Here is a 10464-nt window from a genome sequence, read left to right as displayed (position 1 = left end):
TTGAATTGTATGCCTAGAGCTATGAACTAATTAACCCACCTTCCCATGCACCACCCCATTGCCATAGTACAACTACATGGTACAATATATTTAAACGTAATATCTAAACATACACACACAAGTATTCTCTAGTAATGCACACGTAGCCAATCACTCCTTTTTATGTTATAAAACTACACGCACACACACACACACACACACACACACACACACGCACGCACGCACACACACGCACGCAGGCACGCACACACACACACACCCACACACCTTCATCCAAGTTGTGTGCAATCGAAATCTCTTCAAGTTCGCATCACGACCAATCGAGCCTCAGTCCTCAAGCAGCAAGCTTCGTTTTTACATTCAATCTTCGCTATCACAGATGAGGGAGTCAGCACGCAACCACCGATCACGTGAAAACTAAAGTCACGTGCACATTGTGGGATGTGTCACGCGAAGCAACAACTCTTGCTAGCGTGCACTACAAAAAAGTTCTCTGTCTTTAGCCGCAAGTGTTGGAAACAATTTGTTCTGTGTGATATCAACGAGCCTCTTACATTGACCATTCAGAATGAATCTCAAATATGCTGGTTGACGAAGAGTGGAAGCATTGGAATGGTGACAAGTCTATCTATTCTATCACAAACGACAAACAGTTTACAATACTCACAACAACCCTTAAAGACATAAATTGTATGAAATGTCATCGCTGTGGCTACCAGATGTAACATTTTCTGGTCACTGTCAGCCTCACATAGCAATGATGTGTTTTGAGTCACGTGATAAGGAGCAAATATTTAAGGCATTTGACTTGTTTGTTAATCTTGGAAAACTCGATTTAGTTGTCAACAAATCGATAGAAACAAATCGATAGAAACTTTGTTTCCAATGGGGTATGAATCCTTGTGCTTGGCACTGCAATTGGTGTTAATACAAGGCAAGCAGATGATGCTGGTGGCAACCGCAGACAATCGGTCGTCACTATTTTGTAAGCAAGCGATAGTCTGGTCGTGTAGTGTTCCAATAATCGTACAATCCATTACAACAGCAGTAGTCAAGAAGATTACTATTGCTCTATTGCAATCGATTGATTCCTCTGTATGTATTGTGAATTGTCATCAATTTGAGTACTCGGCAACTACAGTAGAGTGGTCAAGTGGTTAGTCGGGGATCTCACTCACAAAGGACACCAACTGTTAATCTTGTTTATGTCAAACTCTGTGATTGTGGTAAGTTATTGTAAGAATGTGCACACGCTAGATTAGTTTGGCGAAAATGAGTCCTCCATTATTGAAAGACAACGTAGCTGCCAGTGTTCTTCCCCGTGATACTCCATCAGAGTTAATTCCCGTTCGTGTCAGTGGCGATGGCAACTGCCTCTTTCATGCCTTGAAAGTGGCATTGGCTGCAACCGTAAAATGTTTGCAAGTGCCAACGGCTAGTGATCTTCGAAGAAACTGCGCCGACGAACTGGAAAGAACGGAGCAATTTACGCAGCCCTTATTGTAAGGCAAGCCCCTAATTAGCGTCAGTGTCAGGGATGGCGACACGTTGCATCCAGGATCGTTAGCTACTACAATCATGTCTATCCAATGCTGCTTTGACAGCTTTGACAAGTGTAGCGATAAAAAAGCGTACTGTTGTAAACTTTCAAAGGTTTTTTCTTTTCTTTTAACAGGTAATGGCATCTGATTCCCGGTAGAAATTGTCCAAAAGCGTTGCAACAAATGGGAACAAAGTAAGTTTTAGGTTTGGTACACATCAGTAGAACACTGGGTACATAGACAGGTCTATATATACTATCTCTAATAAGACTGTCAAGCAAGTTTGATTGGCTTCTTGATTAAAATGCGCTACGTTAAAAAATTGTGCGGGGGCGTGGTCGTGAGAATTTCCGTTATGCCTTACAAAAATCCTGGGGACAACCCTGACCACAGTAATGCAAGTAAAGAGTTACCTTTCATAGTTGTCAGTGAGTTTCAGCGAATTGTGTATAACAAGTGGGTGTTAGCAATAGACGTGGAAAACGTATCCAAGTATGATATCGATAACCTTGCTTTTGATCTCGTTTCTCTTGTTGGTAGTGATGATACATCATCACACTTTCGATCCAAATCTTACATGAATTTGAAATCATCAGTGGAAGACAACAGTGCTGACCAGTTGGAGTCTGTGACTGAGTCGTCATCAAAACGAAAACGACTTGACGTTGTAAAGTTTGAAACCAAGAGTAGTTCTTCAAGCATAGTTTTGTGTTCTAGTCGTCAAGCGACATTACTGGCTGTAACAGACTGTCCAACATTTAAGAGCACGTCAAAAATGATTGCAACTGTGTGTGTAAGCTTTAGTATTAGGGACGCTTCCAAAGCATCATTTTGTAGCTTATAACATTGATGTTGCACCATCAGTTTGTGTTGTCTTTACATCAGCTTGTTGATACTGCCGTTACTGTCGAGACAACTGCTGATCTTATGGAGTGTTGTAGTTGCAAACATGCTGAGCAAGATCGTTTGTCTTTTCATGCAGTAGCATTGAGTTGCTCGCTAACTGTTCGAGTTGCCGCCAGTTGTGTAGTCCATCAAGTAGTGCAGTCTGTCTGTAGAGAATTAGGACTGAATATTGGTGACAGTCACACAGTATGTACAAGTAATATGTTCAAACTTGCCAATTTGTCTGAGAGGCAATATGATATACTGACCACAATTGGGACGGTTGATGACAAGTCACATTCATTTCCAATTCACGTCGTACATCATTCTGCGACAGACCTTTTTTCTTCTTGTGCTATTTGTGTCGCAGTCTGCCTCCTGCTGCTATTTTTTATTGTTCAACCCATGAGAGGTGTCATCCAGGGAACTTGATAACGATAGAGGAGGAAACACAAAGATTAACTGACGTTTCGCAACATGTGATAATTGACTCGAAAGGTAGTGATAACGTGTCTCTTCGATGTTATTTGGGTGGCTACAAAGTTTAGTGGTGTAAGAAAATTATCCAACTAGTTGTATGTAGAATACAAGTACAAGTTATATTGATTGCCTACTAGTGGTATAGTGTTGGTACTGCTAGACTTATGTATCGTATAGGTATGTTTATGTGTAGAAAGGCAGGGAGATGACATGCTCAGACAGTTGTCAATACATTTGATGGCTATGTCATATTCAACTCTAATTATGATTTTATGTAACACAGTCATTTGCATGCTTTGCAACTATAGGTATAACTTAATTAATCTAAAAGCAAATTATATAAATTTGAATTAATATTTACTATGAACGTTTCTATACAAAATTATTGTTATTATTATGTGCAAACATATGTCTTTGCTGTTGTCCTGTTTGCTCTGTGCCAGTGTGGAATATAGCTGTAGGACATAGGGCAGTGTCCCACCAAATGTGTTGTTTGTCCAACCAAATACTGCACCAGTGTTGGGACGTGTTTGGACAAAACATCCATTTGTATGCATATATGATAGTGTAAACCTTGTCTCTTAGCACGTGATGACCTTGCCAATGGTGTAACTGTTAATTTCATGAACTTAGGTGCCTCCTAGCATGCTTTATCCAGAGAAAACCTCAGCTGCCTTTAACGCCATTTCTCCCTTGAAAGTTGGACCATGGTTTTCAAAAATTACATGCAAAATGGCTGGAGTAGCGAAGGCACTTAATTAGACATGTAACACCATACAAGACTGTCCTACCAAGGCTCAGTCTGGCTGAGCCAAAATAGTTCCTTATTTTACACTGTGTGCGCATGCGCACATACCTTGGTGGTATACTCTGTACAGTACACATAAATGTTGGGTCATAGGGTATCTATTGCATTACTGTGTTTGGTAACAAACTTTCCCACTAAGACAAGTGTGCTGCAATCTCGTGTTCTATGAGATGCATGCAGAGTGCATGCTGCAAGATCAACCGGTTTATATAACAGGTTGTATCTATGGATATCCTACATCAAGTCACTTGATATATTCTATCATCAACAGCTGTGCTTCATATCCATAATACAGGTATTTGAATAACTGTATCACAATAATCTAAACTGCTACACAACTAACAAATCTGTATCCGAAATCCACAAAAATTGCTCAAATTCTATGCAATAGAAGACCCGTTCAATTGACATTGCCCTGTTTACCATAGCCAAATTCTGCAGTTGCTTTCCGTTTCATAACAAAAAGCATCACTGCACATTCACTGACTACACCAACCATAAGCATGGCAATAGCAAAACCTGTCATCGACCCAGCAGAATATCCAGACGATGACCCCTTTCCACTCATGTGAGGTAAAGATGACGAAGATGGTGATGATGGAGTGACATTTACATCTTTTGTTGGCATGACTGCAGTAGCAGCTTTAGTTAGAGAAGTAGGTGTACGACATTGAGATGGTGACGAATGTTTGTGGAGATTGAATGCTGGTAGTGAGACTTCCTCTTACACTTGAGTACGATAATGACATATTCACTGAAACTTTAATTAACTTGACCACTCACAATAGTTTGATTCAGATTGTCTAAAGCAGTTCCCATTGATATATAAGGTGTGATACAGGTATTTCTCAGAAGTTCCAAAGGCAGTGCATGAACAACAATATGATCACCAGTTGCTGGTATCATCTAGATCATGGCAACATAGAAATATGTACTAGTGATACATGACCAGCTGTGAATTAAGGGGTTTCTAGATATATTTATATTTTACGAGATATGCTCTCACATTGCTGCTAGTGAGTGGGGTGGGGTGCGTGCGTGCGTGCGTGCGTGTGCGTGCGTGCGTGCGTGTGTGTGTGTGTTTGGTGTGTGTGTGTGTGTGTGTTTGGTGTGTGTGTGTGTGTGTGTGTGTGTGTGTGTGTGTGTGTGTGTGTGTGTGTGTGTGTGTGTGTGTGTGTGTGTGTGTGTGTGCGATTAAAGAGCGACATGGTTCCATGTCTACATAAGGCAGTTTAGTACTTCGCAGTTGAATTAATGAATGCATGTAGAGAGAGATTCTGTTGATAAATGGAAAATTGTGCGCACACAAAAAGGTATCCCTTTTTTACAATATTTCTACGGTCGATTCACCAAGTGCAATATTAGCGTACTAGTCGTTAAAAATATATTTATATTCCAACATACTTAAAATATGCGCTTTTCAACAGCGGAGACGCACATACGTTCTAGCATAAACCTTTATATACTGTAAATATCTAACATATAGAATCTATCTCTAGGTCACAAGTACAGTACGTGCTCGAAATAATATTTGTAGTTTACTCAGACATATGTCCATTTGAAAGTAGATTGGATGGAATATATTCTAAAAATATTTTTGTCAATATAGTAATACCGAAAACTTTAGAATGAACTGTTATAATGCATGTCAAAAAGGACCCCGTTTTACAAGTTTAAACTTGTCAATTAGACTAATATAAATAATGTAGACTTCTTTCTTATACGGGACATTGTGTTGATGTTGAATAATTATGTAGAGTCCAGGATCTTTGTAGCTTTCTAATTTGCGGTCAGACCTAGCTGCTACGCTAGCGTCATTGTCCTACTGGATAGCAACTAGGTAGAGCGGTTTACGTCGGCATCTGAAGTAACGTTGCTGCTGTATAACTTGAAATCTAATGGCACCTAATCTCGTTCACAGAGTATCATATCTTAACCTCGACTTCCCAGACCAGTGTAGCGCCGATTTATGGACCTGGGATGGTACCTCCTCTTCTCAATATATTGCGGTTGGTCCTAGAACCAGCATCAGTGTTCAGTTTTATAAATGCATTCCCTTCTAATTACGGATGTAATACAAGAACGACGAAGACATGTCGCGCTAGAATTAGCATCGTGTTACATCTAGCTGTACGGGTATTTTCATGTTTACTGTGGCTACGGTTTTGTCTAGTAGACGTGATCATGAAGTCGTTGAGCGTGCATATGCAGCTGTTTAGTGTAGATGTCAAAGTATCAGTTCGTAAATTAGAACAAACGGCTTTAGAAGGTGTCGTTACTGACGTTGACAAGCGCAGAATACAAACTACAAGGGGTAGAAATGTGATTATATGTGAAGAGCGCACTACAACTCGCCGTTTGTGTACAGTACTCTTGATAGACAGCAGATCACTACCGCGCCATGCATGTGTGATGTAGTAGACTGTTTGACAGTTAGAGTTGCTAATTAGATTAGTATTGTATTTAGGAGGAACATTGAAAGAATAGATTGTTTTCTTAGTCAAGTGTCTGGTGTAGACGGTTGTGCGTGTAATGTATGTCGTAGTGTACATGTAGCGCGCGTTACGGCATACGCGCAGACTCGATTTAGTGTAGAGTAGACGCGCCAGCTTGTGTTCTTAGTTCGCTCTGTCTGGTAACCAATACATATCGTTGAGTTGTTGCTGCACGTAACCAAGGACGTTACATGGTGTCAGGCGGGATAGGACCTATCAAACGCTCGGATACACAGTGAAAACGATGTCAACAGGAGGATTCACGTTCGATCATCCATCCATGGACTGGAATGCCACAGACACATACCAAGAGTTCAAACGCTTCAAGGAACACGTGTCGTTTGTCTTCGCTGGCCCTCTTAGCAAAGCCACGAACGCGGAAAGAGCCGGGTGGCTAGGAATGTGGGTCGGTCAACAAGGCAGAGAACTGCACAAGACCTTCAGCTGGGCTGAAGGAGAAAAGGAGGACCCCGGAAAGGTTCTAGGGAAGTACGAGGAGTACGTAAGCCCTAGGAAGAACAAGAGAGTATCACGCTTCCGATTTCACCAACGCGTACAAAAGGAGGACGAGAGTTTCGACACGTTCCTCAAAGACCTACGCCTTCTAGCCATGGACTGTCAGTTCCACGACACAGAAGACATCCTAATCGATGGCATCATCAATGGCTCACGTCACAAGAAAGTACAGGAACGCCTACTCTATGAGGGTCAAGAACTTACACTTACCAAGTCCATACAAATAGCTCGACAGTTCGAGCTGTCACAACAGCAACTGCGAGAAATGAGAGGCGAAGACTCTGGAATAGCCGCTGTCAAACCACAGAAGGCGATCTACAAGCCAAAGAAAGCACAACTCTATCCAGCTGTTGAACAGCAGGCACGCGACAAACCGCAGAATTTGCACACATGTGGCAGATGCGGCAATGACCAGACACACAAAAAGACAAGAGGAAAATGCCCAGCACTAGGATCAACCTGCACATACTGCAAGAAGAGAAACCACTGGCAGACCGTATGTCGAGCTAGAAAGACCAACAGGGTCTACGCAATGGAGCCTCGGAGTCCAGAGGTCAGCTATACAGCACAAGACAGCGACTCTACAGAGGACGAGGAAGACAGATCCTACATAAACGCTGTGGAACCCTCACATCGAGCCAAGCAAGACAGATGGTTAGTACGACTGGAAGTAGGAAGAAGCACCAAAACGTTCCGTATTGACACTGGAGCAAAGTGTAATGTCATAGTTGCCAGCAAATACAAGAAACTACGCAATAAGGGTGTCCTGAGGAGGTCACGGATAAATCTCTACTCTTACAGCAACCACAAGATCAACTCCCTTGGCGTGGCAACAATTCCCATCAGATACAATAGCATTGACCTGGAAACTGACTTCGAAATAGTTGACCTAGAGCAAGACAACATCATATCAGGCGATCTAGCAGAACAGCTAGGCCTCATACAGAGAGTGAGCAAAGTGAACACGCGCGTGGAAACACAGACACAACTTCCACACGAATTTCAGGATTTCCCCGACTTGGCAAATGTAACTGGAACGTTGCCCGGCACCTACACCATCAAAATCGACCCCAGTGCCAAAGGAGTAGTGCATCCAACAAGAAGACAACCTGTCATGCTACGGGACAAGGTCATAGAGAAATTGAAAGAAATGGAGAACGATGGCTTTATCACCAGAGTAGAGGAACCCACAGAGTGGGTTAGCTCCATGGTAGTGTCCCTCAGGAAGGACAAAGTGAGGATCTGTATCGATCCTCGAGACCTAAACAAGGCAATTAGGCGGGAACATTATCCCATGAAGACAATTGAGGAAATCGTCAGCAACATTCCAAGCGCAAAGGTCTTCTCAGTCCTAGACGCGAAGTCTGGATTCCTGCAAATCAAATTGGACCACGAGTCATCAATGCTAACTACATTCAACACCCCCATGGGGAGGTACCGGTGGCTACGTCTGCCTTTTGGACTAAAGTGTGCTCCCGAAATTTACCAGAGAATCATGGACCAGATGCTGGAAGGTATCGAAGGGGCAACCGCCATCATGGATGACATATTGATAGCTGGCCGGGATATGAAACATCATGACCAGATACTCCACCAAGTAATCGAACGAGCCACCAGCTACAATTTACGCCTCAACTACGAGAAATGTCACATACGACAACCATCAGTTCGATACATCGGACATCTCATCACAGCCGAAGGGCTAAAGCCAGATCCAGAAAAGATAAAGGCAGTAGCGGAGATGCCGGATCCCCAGGATCAAAGTGACGTCAAAAGGTTTCTAGGCTTCGTCACTTACTTGGCAAAATTCATTCCAAACCTAAGCGACGTGGACAAGCCGCTGAGATTACTTCTGAAGACAGATGTGAAGTTCGAATGGCAACATGAACACAAAGCAAGCTTTCAGAAGCTGAAGGAGCTGTGTACCCATGCACCAGTGTTAGCTTACTATGATACTCGGAAAGCAGTAGAGATACAATGCGATGCGAGCAGCACAGGCGTAGGGGCGGTATTACTCCAAGACGGCAGGCCAGTAGCTTACTCATCAAGATCAATGACGGCTACTGAGTCGAGGTATGCTCAAATTGAGAAGGAAATGCTCTCGATTGTCCATGCAACCACAAAGTTTCATCACTATGTCTTCGGAAGACACGTACAAGTATACAATGATCACAAACCTCTGGAAAGCATTTTCCTGAAGCCCATACTGTCGGCACCAATGAGACTGCAGAGGATGATGCTCAAGCTTCAATGGTATGACTTGACTGTCACCTACCGAAAAGGGAAAGACATGCAACTAGCAGACACCCTCTCGAGAGCTTACATCCCAGGTGAAGATCCCGGAAACAATGACGACCTCGAATACATCAACACACTCAAATTTGTGCCAATCACGGGTACCAAACATTCGGAGATCCAACAAGCGACGTCTACAGAACTGAAGAACCTCCACTTTGTTATCCTCTCAGGCTGGCCAGAACGGCGGGAGGACGTCCACATTACAGCACGGCCGTACTGGGACTCACGAGACCAATTAGTAGTACAAGATGGCATCATCTTCAAGGGTACAAGGATAGTAATCCCGCCGAGCCTTCGTTCCCAAATGTTGAAACTACTTCATGAGTCACACCTTGGAGTAGTGAAATGCAAACAACGCGCCAGAGAGGTAATGTACTGGCCAGCCATGAACGCCCAGATAGAAGACACTGTACGGAGATGTGACCGCTGCGCGGAGTACCAAAACAGACTACCACCAGAACCTCTCATGCCAACACCAGTCCCAGACCTGCCATTTATTGAAGTGGGAATTGACCTTTTCCATTTTGAGTCCAAACACTATCTCATACTGGTAGATTACTACTCAAAATTCATTGAAGTGGATGAGCTGCAAGACCAGACCACGTCCTCTACAATCCAAGCGCTGAAGAACCAGTTTTGTAGACACGGCATTCCAGAGAAATGCAGGAGTGACAATGGTCCGCAATTCAGCTCATCAGACTTCCAACAATTCTGCAAGGAATACGGTGTCGACCACATAACTAGCAGTCCTCACTTCCCGCAGAGCAATGGTGAGGCGGAGAGAGGAATACAGACAGTGAAACGCCTCTGGAAGAAAGTCAAAGACAAGCAGAAAGCCCTTTTGGACTATAGAACAACCCCGTTAGAAGGCATCAACCTGTCACCTGCTCAACTGCTCATGGGAAGACGTCCTCGTAACACACTTCCCTCATCCAGAAAGCTACTAGAACATACCTCCTACAACAGAGAGTCTGTTCAGAGACACTTCCAGATGGAGAAGATGAAACAAAAGCAATACTATGATTCCAGACCAGGAGTGAAACCATTACCATCTCTACGACCCGAAGACGCAGTAAGGATGGCACCACTGCCGGAATCAAACGCTTGGCTCCCAGCCAAGGTCGACCAACAACACAAGTCACCACGATCTTTTGTTGTAGAATGTCCGAAGAGTGGAAGAAAGTACAGACGGAATCGAAGACATCTTCGACCGTACCCAGAAGCCAGTTCTCTTGTCGATGACACGTCCAGGCTCGATTTTACAACCGGATACAACAGTCTAAACTCGGACAATATAGCCTCACCTCTACCGGATACACCCAAAGCAGCAGTCAGCGAAATGAAGGAGAGCTCTGACCGAAATACAACTCCAATGACCGCCAACCCGCAAGTGACTCGTTCTGGCAGAAATATCCGAAAGCCTAAGAAGCTGGACCTGTGA

At 43.4% G+C, this 10464-nt stretch overlaps 1 protein-coding gene across 1 annotated transcript; it reads left to right on the top strand.

Annotated features, from left to right (window-relative positions):
- The first annotated feature begins 6240 nt into the window (after positions 1–6240).
- LOC134193511 (uncharacterized protein K02A2.6-like) lies at positions 6241–10464 on the top strand. Its single transcript, XM_062662339.1, has one exon. The coding sequence runs from the start codon at positions 6454–6456 to the stop codon at positions 10462–10464; it is 4011 nt and encodes a 1336-aa protein (XP_062518323.1). The 5' UTR covers positions 6241–6453.

The sequence above is a fragment of the Corticium candelabrum genome, chromosome 17, assembly GCF_963422355.1.
Source record: "Corticium candelabrum chromosome 17, ooCorCand1.1, whole genome shotgun sequence".
Classification (NCBI taxonomy): domain Eukaryota; kingdom Metazoa; phylum Porifera; class Homoscleromorpha; order Homosclerophorida; family Plakinidae; genus Corticium; species Corticium candelabrum.
The sequence above is the reverse complement of the archived record's forward strand: the minus strand, read 5'-3'. Positions and strand labels throughout refer to the sequence as shown.

Coding starts and splice junctions, on each gene's coding strand:
- LOC134193511 (XM_062662339.1), top strand. CDS start 6,454: ATGTCAACAGGAGGATTCACGTTCGATCATCCATCCATGGACTGGAAT.